General features: G+C 40.8%; 1 protein-coding gene across 4 annotated transcripts in view; it reads right to left on the reverse strand.

Annotated features, from left to right (window-relative positions):
- The window catches only part of LOC147254444 (RNA-binding protein Musashi homolog 2-like), a 208,296-nt gene that overhangs the window by 25,952 nt on the left and 168,649 nt on the right, over positions 1-13,695 (reverse strand). For all 4 annotated transcript variants that reach the window (XM_086216101.1, XM_086216099.1, XM_086216098.1 and 1 more), the window contains exons 9-10: positions 8,325-8,439; positions 6,467-6,541 (exon numbers count right to left, since the gene is read on the reverse strand). In XM_086216101.1, the coding sequence (XP_086072227.1) occupies positions 6,467-6,541; positions 8,325-8,439 (190 nt within the window). The remainder of the gene's footprint in view (positions 1-6,466; positions 6,542-8,324; positions 8,440-13,695) is intronic.

Below are 13,695 nucleotides of genomic sequence, written 5' to 3' on the forward strand. Positions count from 1 at the left end.
TTTATTTCACACAGTTATTTTTGAAAGCACTCAGGCACAGCGAATATCCAATTGGCACAGTCATCATCCCTCTCCTCAAAATAGACAAGCCATTGTTGACACATTGTCTGTGAAAAATAAGGCTTGTTTCCTTTCACCCACCCTGACAGTGAGAGTCTATTAGCCTGCAACCTCTGTCTGCCTCCCTCCAGGTGAGAGCAACATCACAGGGACTTGGAAAAGACAGCGGTAATATGGGTTACAATGCAACTGTGGGGGAGCTGTCAACTGAAGCACCCGCTTGGGGTGCAGGTGTTCTCAAAGCAATATGTAACATGATGTGAGGTAATGTATAGTAACACAGACATCAAAGTGCAGGTCGGGTCATTCTTGGAGTGCACTGAGCAGTGGAGAGTCAATGTTTGACAGTAAATGTTCAGTTTGGAAGAAAATAAGACAAAGAAAACTCAAAACAGCAGCATCTCAACAGAAAATGTTTGTCCGTAGAGTTCGTAAATGAACATGTTCATAATAAATACAAAGTACATGTGAAGTGTGAACAAGTGTGAATGAATAGCGCTCTATTTTGTTTTATTTTTAGGTTAACTTAAAGTGTGGAGTGGGCTACAGGGTATTAAAGGCAACTGCACCAATCTCCTCCTGCATCTGAGTGCAGCTACAGAGGCCCCATGTATGCTTCAGGTAAACTGGAGACACAGTTTCCCATAAAACAAGAACTGGTTTTTGTTCTCCTTCCATCACTGAAACACATTAAGCGATATTTAAACAGTGATTATGAAAAGGAAGATCAATGAATATTATATTCAGAGAGATTTGTACATTTTTCCCAAATGAAGAGAAAATCTGTGTTGGTTATCCAGTGGCCATGGCTAATTCTGAAGAAATACCAGGTGAATCTTGATGATCCACTCCGAAATTGAATCGAAGCTGTGCTCTCCCTGGGTTATTGAAGTGACACCTCAACACACTGATTATGCACTTCCTGTTTCTGTACAGATACCTGTGAGGCCCAAGAGATGCAAACATGTTGCAGAGGGGACAACTGGAGTATGCATCCAATTAGAGGCTGGAGTTCCATCACAGGGAGAAAGGGACTGAATAGGACACATGGGTCATGGTGGGTCATGACCCACTGACACTTCCTGGTGCTAACAGAGGTGCCCCATAGCTCTACTTGACAATAAAGCCAATTACTAGTCAGCAGGCTGAGACCTGAGACCTGCAGCAGAGCCCTGGCTGGTACAATTAAGCTTTGAGGGGAAAACAAGAGAACACTCACCCTCTCTTTCCCAAGCTCTCTGCTGCTCTCACTAACAAAGCCAGGTTTCACATGCAGATTCAGTAAAATACATGCTTTTTTGACCTTGCCAGAGCATGCAGCCTTTCAATTGACTTTCTCAGTTATGGTCATAATTCCCCAGGATCAGTAAAAGGAATCACAAATTATAGCTGGAAGCATAAATGATGTAGCGCTGCTCCAGTCTTGCTATTTATGAAAGTAAAATTGTGAGTTAAATGTGCAATAGTAGAAAGCTTCATCCATGTATTTCAGATATGTTTGTGAAGTCTAAAGTTTTAAATTTAGATAGCTGCCACAAAGGCACCAACAGGAAACCAGAGCAGGTTTGCAGCGACTGCAGTGGATAAAATCCAAACTCTAATAAGAAAACATTGATTACTGGAATTGTTTGCTTATTGTCCTTTGGAAACAAAAAACTAAAAAGAAAATGAATTTTTAATTTTTATTAAGGATGTCACAGAAACCGGCATCATGACCGAAGGGTCGCTGGTTCATTCCTCACTTCCCCCGGTGACCATGTTGAAGTATCCTTGAGCAAGACACTGAGCCCCTAAGTGCTCCTGATGGCGCTGCGATGGACTGGTGACTCATCCAGGGTGAACCCCAACTCTCACCCAATGTCAGCTGGGATAGGCTCCAGCCCCACCCCCACCCCCCTCATCACTTGATTACTTTTGCACCACTTGGAGGAATCCATTCTGATTACATCACAGCAAAATACTATGTAAAAAGTAGGCAGCAAAAATCTGTCAGATGCAGTTCTTGAGACAGGTGAGAAACGCATTGGTCTGCGTGCACCTCACATCCACTCAACTGCGGCTCACACAGCATCCGTTTTCACATCATTGAAGTCACTTATGTTACCTCCAGAAAATGTTAGGGGCCAGAACACAACAATGTTAGTTCTCTGACAGGACTTCCAGTGCTACAGAGTACCAGTATTACATGAGCCATTGTTGATAATGGGTATGACGGAACAGCCAAATAAATTGACATGCAGGTATTTCTAATCCACAAGTGCAAAAGTTCTAAATTATTTCCATTACATTTTAGACCCACTTTTAGAAAAATCATATGCTCTTTGATTTACATGAGAATTGCGCGTACAAACCCTCTCTAAACAAAGGCCAGTGACATGAAAAAAGGATATGTTGAAGGTGCAAATTACGGTTATTCTGGATTTACAGAGTGAAATCCAAGTGTTCACATGGCTGACTTCACGCAACAACATGCCGCTGATTGGCAGGAGCATTAATGTGTGATGAGCCCAAGGGCCAGCCAGCTCCATAAACACAAATTTATCCAACCTGAATATGTGACATCCAAATTAACCCATGGTTTGCTTTTGAGGGAGGAGTGGAGGAATGGAAGGATAAATATATCCTATAAGATAGGAAATTAACAATTTAAGCATAAATTTGTATCGGAATACTGCATGTTTCTATTTCAGGAAACTCTAAATGAGCAGGTAAGCAGAGGATGAGACAATGAGAGAGGGAGAGAATGGAGGGGGAACTTTTATCAGCTGAGTCTGCCGAGGTTGTTTCATCTAAGAGGCTGCGACCTTGGCGCTTCATGACCAAACACATGCATAAACAGGCTGCTGTGGCTGGAGCTCTCATCAGAGACCAACACGTCCACCATAAATGAACTGTGACAAAAACAAGGAAACAAATGGTTGCTGTAAGATGGGTAAAGGATGGGAAAGCAGCCAGGGAAAGCAGTAGAAGATGCATTTTTTTTCATATCTCTGCACATGAATGGACAAGTAGAGCAAATGCAAATGCTATCACTGCTGCCCAGCATCTCTGAATACTCTCTCCATTCATACTAAGCCTCGGAGCTGCTGCTGGAAGTATTGCGGAGTGTGTCACAATGTAGGTACATACTAACAGCACAATTACCCAAGTGGTAGAATATGATTAGTGTGAATCACACTCAATATACAGAGGTGCACAAAGAGACCAACACTAACACAAATCAACAATGAAATCTATGGAACCAAATTTAAAATGAGATTACAGCAAATACAGCAATACCATATGAGAGCATGAACTGTAATCATTACTGTTGCTGTTCACCACTGATACGCCTCTCACTCACGTCTCAGGCAACACTCGTGGAAGCACTAAAACAGCGATGAAGCAGGATAAAGTAATTTAAGAATCTGACTTTGAAATTTTCTGAAAAGAAAAAAAAAAATCTTACATGGAAATAACCATCAAAGCAAAGACTGAACAATAACAGCGTTCACAAAAACATACACAGCACAGCACAGCCACAGCATTTGACCTCCTTGGAATCAGATCCCCAGTGAGGATTTTGGGCAGGACTTCAGAAAAAGATAACCTTCTTGCCTTCTCAGCAGTCAATTCTGAACCTCTGCAGTGAGCCAACTTTTCTAATTGGGAGAGGGGAGAGAAAAAGCCTTCCACCTTTCATGTCTGAGCACCAAGGTCATTGTGGTGCTATCAGGAAATCACAGGGGAAGAGAATGACGGGGAGGGGCAAGGATAAAAAGGTAAAATCATTTCATGGGAGGAGCCAGGAGACTGAGAGGAACACTAAAAAGCAATCAGCTCTGCCTTTACAGAGTCTTCATCAAAGGTCTTGGATTAGATAATTCAGGAATGAAAAGAAATAGATGAAGGCGTGATGTGTTTGTTCAGACCTTCTGCTCAACTCATGATAGCAGAGAAGAACACTTGCTTCTGACTGTTATCTGGCAACACCATACAAGACTAAAATGCCCAATGTCATTATGGAGAGAGATAGGAGGACAATAGCCGTTATGGTTGTGATTATAGCTACAAACTCAAGGTACAAGCTTTGATCTCTTACTCAGCTTCAGGGGACAAACCTCTGCCATCAGCCTCACATGGAACAAGCAGTGTTGATGAGCAAGAGTAGCTGGAGGGGGCTGGGATTTGACAAGTTGTGTTGGCCAATCCTGGTGGGACATCAGCTGCATGTATGCCTGTGTGTGTGTGTGTGTGTGTGGGGGGGGGGGGGCAGTCGGCAGCCTACGAGTATGTTCCCTGGTGAGTTGTGGTCGGTGGTGCTGAGGCCAACATATTTTAATCCTGTTTCCTCTGGCTTTGTCACACCACAGGGCTCTTCCAGCACTGCTTGACTCCTCAGCCAAGATCTCAGCGGTGAAAATTTTGGGGCTGAAAGCGTTTTGGTGTCTGTTTATAGTTTGAACGGTACTGACCAATAACATTTGAGCCAGCTCTGATTTTGCGCAAGTAAACAGTCTGTGACTGAAAGGCAGAATGCACCAGCTGAAATGTAATCTTGCAGCATATCTGCAGCGCCTGGCAAAGACTTACTTGCTTGGTTTAGCTGTATTCATAAGTATCATAATCCAGTCATAGACTAAATTCTTTGTATCAAGTTTGGGAGAAAAAAAATGCAGACATTAGTCTTGACCCGGTATCTGTTGGCTACACCAGAAACCCCCCAGTTTAGCCATTACTCCCAGAGGCTCAGGCCGCATCTTTTTGCCTTTTCACATTGGCAAATTCACCCTACTGAGCTGTCTTGTTCATCAACAAGCTGCAAGCTGAATGTATCATGCAGAAATTTCAACTAGAAGTCTCAACCTGAGAAGTAATAAAAGTGCCTGCATGGCTGTTGACATCGTTGTCCTCTCTCAGGTAAAGCTCATGTTAGTTTTTTAATCGGTAAACAAACAGCAGATGAATTCTTCTGTTGCTTAACTACAAGTGACAAACAGCTCCCTGGTACCCTACTTCCACCCTCTTCATGGGCGTTATTTCATTACTGGTTGCCATAGCGGGACCTTAGCCATTGGAGGATGGACAGAAGGATGTGCCACACAAATTATGCACTCATTGTCCTACCCCTCCGACCCCACCTGTTCACACTACATCAGTATCAGACTGTTGAAATTGAAAAACATCAGACAAAAACAATGACATCATAAAAAAAAGTCACTAAAAACAAGACATGAAAAAAACTTGAAATTAAGTAATATTTCATTATTCTTAAAACAAGGTAATACAGTAGTGAAACTATTTATAATGACTGTTTTATTTTTCAGGGAAACTGTCTTCAAAGACAAATCTTTATTTCAGAGCAAATATACAATTTTCAGGTATAAATCTTTCTTTGCCAGTGATAGCTTTTTCAGTTTAGTTTTTTTTTTCAATTATAAATCATATTTTTAAAATCAGCATTGACTGTCTCTGCTCTGGTCTCATACTCACAGCAGAATTTAATGATTTAGCAAAGTACATTTGTCAGATATTCATCTTATTGTAGATCATTTTAATTTTACAATCAGCAAACTCTAGCAAATAAGTTATTAACAACTGTCAATCAATCATCATTATCCCTGGTTATTACAAGCTTAGTTGTGTTGCAACCAGGGCCTGAAAACTAACCTGAATGTATGCAGAACAGTTTGTGTTAATAAAAACTACTGGAGTTTGCTGCTAAACCACAATATCACTTAGGAAGGTCTTTCTTATCGTTCATATATTCAATTAAGTTAAACATTTTAAACCATCCCAAATGATGGCTTAAGGTAAGATTTTCTCTAGGTTAGTGCTCCCTCTAAATACACTACACTTGAAAGGTTAATAGCAATAAAACCTGATCTGTTGAAAAGTACAGTCAATGGACTGTTTGTTACCCTGACAGTGGGTATTCACAACCTCATTACACTGATCAGTAACACGGAGACAAACATGGTGAATGTAAACAATGACATACTCCAAATGTGACATTTGCAAAGCTAATCTAAATTGCATAGCAATTCTCTCTTCATTGAAAGACAGGGACCTGGCATGCCAGCCCACCTCCCACTCCGTCAAATAAACCATGAAATCAGATGTTAAATGGGGAATTCTGATGTGTAGCGCTGCCATATTCTAGGTGTTATTCTGGCTTTTCCCATTTGATAGGTCTTTTGGGGTAGTGAATGGAGAAATAATAGCTTAGTGTCACCTTATCAAATCACAAAGGGGGATTGCACTGCATTGAGATTAGACTGCTGCGTGTGGATTGCCAGGAAAGGAATTTGCCATTTAAGTAGAGTTGAACGTGCTGCAGGGATGTGAGAGCTTTACACATTCAATCTGAAGCAAACAGCTGACATCTTGCATGCACGTGTGACACGATCAGACAGTTCAAACTTACCAGGGAACTGGTAGCTATAACTTGGTGCAAAACCAGTGTAGCCTCTTCCATATGTTGCTACAATGTTGGGATAGCCTGTGGAGAAGACAACGTATGTATCAGACCAAAAACATGCAAGTGTGAATATGTGTTGATGAATAATATACATAACTATGTATTGAATAGTATCTACGACGACAGGGCCTTGCACTTCGTATAATGTCAGCGGTTACAAATGAACCCAGGTGTGCGGAATGTCCTCCAGGTATAAATAATAACAGAAAAAAGAAAAAAAGGTGATGGAAAAACTGTTTTGTGAGTTGAAGACACCTACTTGGGAGTATGTGAAAAATACATTTTTATCTTTCAGTGTTGCTTTAATGTTGTTTTTCTCCTCACCCTTACAACATCCTTCCTAACTCACTCAGCAGGAAGGGAAGGTGTAAGTATTCTCTCTGTCACTCTCTCTCTCTCTCCATCCTGAGCAATCAGACCCTTAATCACAAGTGTGAAAACCACACTCCAATCACTCGGGCCACATGTGTCAGTAATGGACATGAGTGGAGGTGTTGGTCAATGTGAGCCACAGCAAATAATAATCAAATATCACCTTTGCCCCATTTTGCACACCGTGCCATTTCTAATAATGACAAACTGCTGCAAAAAACTGATTAAAATCTGATGCAAGTGTAATGTAACACAATTTAATCAGGGTGGATTTTGCTAAATGTCACTGGATCAGATGTTTAATAGTCCATCATACTTAAAGACGCGATGTGTAACATGGCGGAACATGTTTCCCCGACAGCTGTTCCAAAGAACTTAATACTATAAATGAAAACACGGGTTAAGAGCATTATCAAGTCAATGATAATATGCAGCATTAGCTTTAAAACTTTCTTTTATGCACAGAGGCATGAACAGCTCTCAACATGGTAGTTACTGTATGTATTAGATCTGATGGTGCTGCCTGAGGGCTGGTGTCTGAATCACTGACATAATTAGACCAACCAGGCTCCATAATCCTGAGTCACATTACCAGACACAATAACCAGGTGTGTTTAAAAGCAGCAGGTGTGTTTCTTTGCTCTGAATGAGAGTGTGAAGAGAGACAGCTGTGTATGTCATTTATCTTGTATCAGAGGAGTCCACAGATATCATATTTGTTCTGTTGATATTGCAAGGAAAGTTGCATTTGGTAAATATAAATTCATGGATGGATCAATAATCATTAGTGCTTAAGCCTGTGACAGTATCTGTCTCATGTCCATTGAACAGCTGCAAATCAGTACGACGCTACAGACACCGTTGGTCTGGAAAGTTGACACAATCACAACCATTTGTTGTGCCAATACTTTTCCTCTGCAAATGAGGAGTTCATGCTAACACAGAGTCCCCTCATCTTAATGCTTTTAAACAGATGGAATGTCCACCGTGTCCCCAGGATGCCCTGAACAAACTGAAACATGACAGATTAATAGCTGACAACTATGATTTGTGTTGCTGTATGTTGTCTTTGATTTAACCATGTCACACACAGTGGCTCATCATGAGACGAGCTCTTTAACATGAGGCCATAGCTTTTGCAAATAATTTTTTTAAAGATCGATGTGGGAAAAGGTTTGCAGTCTGTTGTGTTCTCAGGACAACATCTAAGACCCTGCTTGTGCTTGAACACCGAGACATTTTTCAATGTTTGCGTCCACTCTTCCGACTGTTCTACTGTGAGTGGAGAACTTTGGATGATAATGCTACAGAAATAACATAGTTGTGCTGATTGTGCAACTCTTTGAATTTGCCAATCAAATAAACTCATCTTGTCTCAACTGTAGAGACGTATCGAGATCTGTTAATGCAAGCACAAGAACAGTGTACTCACTCAGCATCCCCATGCCCAGCATGAAGGCATCCATAGTGTATGGTAGACCTCTGGCCCGACCTCGCGTCCCGGGGGGATACATCACTTCTTTAGGCTGGGCCTTTTTGCATTCCACCTGTGGAGCACAGACAGCAAACAACAATTTTGCCAACCACAGAAATAGAGGTGAACCATCAAACACTCTCTGTATACTCTCACTTCTATTTATTTCATGTGGCGTCCATCTCAGCCATCTCAACACTGCCATGTGAGTAAAAGATATTTGAGAATATTTCATTTGTTATTCCATGTGCTGAGATATGATTTTTAAGAATATCTTGGAGTGACATTTGAGGAAAATTGGGGTTGAGCGCATGTAGCAATTTTATCTGGGCTGTTTTGGGGTCATAACTGCACACTGAAGACCTTTTTAAAATCACCTTTTTTTTTTTACCCAGTTACTAGGTAGTTAGTGGGCATAACTTAGAAACCTTACAACAAGCATTATAAACCAAGACAGAAATCAAACAATTTAGGGATTTTCGCTTGAGACAATGACTAACATTTCTCCTCTAGACCAGTCCCCAGCAACACTGACACACATGCTCAGACATTCACTGAGCCATCTTCAATTATTCCTGTAAAGAAATAAAACATATGTATGAACTTTTGTTCATGTTCTTTTTTCAGATTCACAAATCTGCTGTAAAAATGAAACAGCAGAGATATCCAACACAATGTTCTCAACACTTGTTGGGGGGTTTGTTAATGATACTAGACGTCAGATGACTTTCTGTGCAATGTAACATCGTGAATAAAAAAAAATTGTGATTGCAAGTGTTAAGATTGACGTGTGGGAGAACCGTCAAAAACCGTGGGCCACCCATCTGTCCATACGACCCACATTTATGCATTATCTCTGGATCTCTGAGAAAAAAATTCTTTAAATTTGGCTCAAATTTCCAATTGGACTCAGGGATGAACTGAAAAGATTTTGGTGGTCAAAGGTCATCAGGGTCACCTGATATAATTCCAATATCTCTGAAATACCTTAAGAGAATTTCTCCAGATGAGGTACAAACATCAAGTTGGACTCAAGAATGACCCAAAAAAAACATTTAACAGTGATATTCACATTAAAACACACAGTGGTCAGCACTGTCACCTCACAGCAAGAAGGTTCTGGGTTCCAGTCCCGGCTCGAGCACAGGGTCTTTCTGTGTGGAGTCTCCATGTTCTCCCTGTTCCTGTGTGGGTTCTCTCTGGTACTCCAGCTTCCTCCCACAGTCCAAAGACATCAAGAGAGGACGAGGCTGATTGATACTCTAAATTGACTGTAGGTGTGACTGTGAGTATGAATGGTTGTCTGTCTCTATGTGTTGGCCCTGTGATGGACTGGTGACCTGGCCAGGATGAACCCCGCCTCTCGCCCGAAAGCCGCTGAGACATTATAAAACTTGGTAATTGTGAAAATGGTTGTACATGTAGCCTGGTTTCCACTTTCACAATGAGTGATAAATGGATGAGGATGTGACAGTGAGACAAGAGAGGTTTCCGCATTACAGAACACCATCAGAATGCCATTCTGCATGGGCTACTGTTTATAGCATCCATATAATTACCTCATCACGTGGACCCATAAACCATCATCAACAGTAATGTAGTGTCATCATTGCCAAACTCAATCATTTATTGGTTCTGCAGCAGCGTAATAGAAACTGACTTTACAGAGTGTGTCACAGTTTAGGGTGAAATAAATTAGCATAATAACAGCAAATAAAAATGGTGCCTCCCGTGTAAATGAAAAGAAATATAAGAATAATTATACATTCATTACAAAAGTAATTAATTCATATTAGGTTTGTCCGTGTGTGTTTGATAGGCATCTTACAAACTGCATAAAAAACACACAGTCAGTCAAGTTGGTTAACAAATCACCCAATGATTTATCATAATGAGATTCTGCGTCTAGTTCCCCCTCATCATATCACTCACAGCTGCCTCCGTATGACATAAATACGCCTGCTTTTTGTAGTGCATGTTTATGCATACATGTTTCGAGATCTGTGGCCAGATTCTTAAAACAAATTTCCTCTTGAAAGTAAAAGTAGTAATCATATCATAGGTTGAGTATGAAATTAAAGAGCAAACGTAAGAAAGGCATGGGCTGACAAAAAAAGGTCTTGATATTTCTTTTGACTTTTCAATTAAGAATAAAATGAAGGCAGAATGAGATTCTTGACAAATATGGTTTGAGGTTTTACGTTAAAGTCATATTAACCTTTAAAATGGTCAAATGTCATTTTATAAATGGATTAAAAGAAGGTAAATTTTTCTTTTTCTCATTTTAGCTATTAAGCCTGTTACAGATGAACCTTTGTCTTCAGAATTATCCTAAGTTTTATATTCAGAATTGTTTCATGAGCCCATGTTGGCCCACTTTAACATTTCTACTGGACAAACGGTGGGGTTGATTCAAAGTGAATTACTCTGAGTAGTCGGCTTCTCCAGAAAGATAAATTCTCAACTGTTGAGCAGCTTGAATCAAGCTAAGGGTTCATAGAAACCAGGCGTCTCCTGGAGAACAGGGACTTTTCTGCCCTACATTCAACAGTATCCAACCAGCTTCTGAGAGTGCATGACAACACCGCAGACAGAGAAAACACACCAAAAAGCTCCAACACAACCAGACATAAATGATTATGAAAAACTCAGCATGTTGTATTCCAAAATGATTTTAGATGATAACAAACAAATTAAAGAAATAAAAACATGCCACACTTCCAAAAGCAGGTTAGAGGTAGCAAAAATTGTGGCTGCTGATCTGCAACATCCGTCCATCCATCCATCCATTTTCTACCGCTTATTCCTGTTAAGGGTCACGGGGGGCTGCAGCCTATCCCAGCAGCCCTCTGGCCAGAGGCGGGGTTCACCCTGGACAGGTCACCAGTCCATCACAGGGCCAACACATAGAGACAGACAACCATTCACACTCACAGTCACACCTACGGTCAATTTAGAGTATCAATCAGCCTCGTCCCCTCTTGATGTCTTTGGACTGTGGGAGGAAGCCGGAGTACCAGAGAGAACCCACACAGGAACAGGGAGAACATGCAGACTCCACACAGAAAGATCCCGTGCCTGAGCCAGGACTCGAACCTGGAACCTTCTTGCTGTGAGGCTTCAGTGCTGACCACTGCACCACCGTACGCCCGATCTGCAACTAACACCTCTAAATCAAACAACATGACATTATTCATCTCCCCAAAACGATAGAAGGATTTTCTGATCTGGCAGGACAACTATTTCTCTGTCCATTACAAATCACCGTAAGAATAGTTGTTTTATGAATGTAAAACATACAAATGACAAGTAAAAAAAAGTCAGTTACACAAAAAGGAATTTCGATTTTGAAACCTTAACAATTCTTACTAGGGATGATGTTAAATGAGAGAAGAACTCCTCCCTCCATTTTCACAACTGAGTCACAAAGAATGTTATCTCGTGAAGGCATCAGATGAGGTATGCATGCGTATTCATTGGAGATATTTTTTGTTAGTGTTGTGTAGGGGTGTTTTCCTGTAACATCACCTTCTTGTATCGTTCTTATAATTTTAGTACCTTTTACCCTAATATGTATTATAACATCCATTTAGGGAGCTATAAAGCCCAGTTATCTTTACAATAACAGCCACCCCCTCTGTTATCATTCTGACTTCAACAATCATGTGCTGGGAGATGTGCTCTCATTCCTCATATCTGTCTTTGATGTACTGCTTTCAAGAGGAGCTGCACAGTGGACTTTGTAGAAAATCAATTTCATTGTAACTTTTTCTACAGGTATTAAATAGTAGTCTGCTTGTGACAACACACTTTAATCATGGCTGGGTGTTAAGAATAATTCTTGCATTGATTTGTCTTGCACTGTTGTGTTTAGCTCTGCTGTAAAATTGATGCTGAAGATTTGGTCAAACATGCAACGAGAGACTAACTTTACTACGGTCCTCTGTGTGCGCTGTGTGTGTTCAGCCTAGTGGTGCAACAAGACATCATCTTTGTTTCTTTTCAACCTAAAAATCACTTTTTGATTTTTTTAAAATTATTTTTATTATTTCACTGATGGATTCCACAGCATAACGTTTGTAACATTTGTAGTTGAAACATACATTTTTGTGCTGCACACCTGTCACTCTGTCACCATAGGTATCGTTTGTGGGTGCAACTAGGAGGTAGGGATGGTATTTTACATTAGCTGCTTGTTGTTAGTTTTGCTTGACAGAGTGACAGGATTATCCACAATCTTGTTCCTTCACAACATTGTTTAACTCAGAATGTTTCTAAACTGCAGTTTCTTTGTGGCGCCTGTGTTGCAGCTCAGCGAGCAGCTCTGAGAGCCTCTCTAGTCTAAGTGTGTCTATGTAAAATGTGGCTGTACAATGTGATTTCAAAAAACAAAAACAACAAAAAAAACCCAACAACTCACAGCTGCAGGGGTCACATTCACACTCAGGGTGCACTGATAGAAGTAATACTTTACTCTTGCTTTATCTTGCACAGTAGAACAGAGGAACAGACTTTTTCTTGCAAAGTCTGATTGGAAATATTATAGGTCTTCTTCTGTATCCTGTTTGTTGACCAGGTATCATATTATTCCACACTGACAGCAACCAATACGATACAAAAAAAACCCCCAAAAAACAATGCAACTTCTTTTCTGTGCAATTTGGAACATGGTATTAACGTCTGCAGGGGCTGAAAACTCAGATCTTGCCTGCCCTTCCCTGTTGGTGTGAACAATGCAATTCCCCTGAAGCACAATTTAAAGCAGGCCAGTCGATGAGTGTTGTGGAATTTGGATGGGGACTCTGGAGGCTGTACAGGGATAAATTGACCCCCTGAAATCCGAATCCAAAAAGAAAATCATAGACAGCATTGTGGAGCTCCTGAAACAATGAAGGCATGTGATGCACTATTATGTGAAAATCAATACTAGGAGGCAGGCTGGTCCCTACTGCCTGCGGCAGTGGTTGTTTGATGATGGCAGTTACATGCTGACTATATGACAATAATAAGCCTGGGGACAAAGAGCTCATCCTGACAGCAGCATGGGGTCATTGTATAATTAAGACATGCTAAAAAGTGTGTTTGTGCTTGCTATAATATAATACAGCAAGTGTAACCTTTGAATAAGAAAATCTCTCGCTCATACGTGCCTGTAACATCAAGTTGAGCTGCTTCAGGTTTCATCATATCATAAATACACAGTAGTGCATAAGAGCAGAGCTGCTGATCTTCCTCTGGCTACTGAAGGATTTGGGGGCTCTGCTCTGACCTGCCATTAACATGCGTTTTAGCTCATCCCATCACAAGTGGACATCTCAAAGAACATGAA

The sequence above is a fragment of the Aulostomus chinensis genome, chromosome 10 (assembly GCF_037954235.1).
Source record: "Aulostomus chinensis isolate RoL2024-O1b breed Wild chromosome 10, RoL_Achi_v1.0, whole genome shotgun sequence".
Taxonomy (NCBI): domain Eukaryota; kingdom Metazoa; phylum Chordata; class Actinopteri; order Syngnathiformes; family Aulostomidae; genus Aulostomus; species Aulostomus chinensis.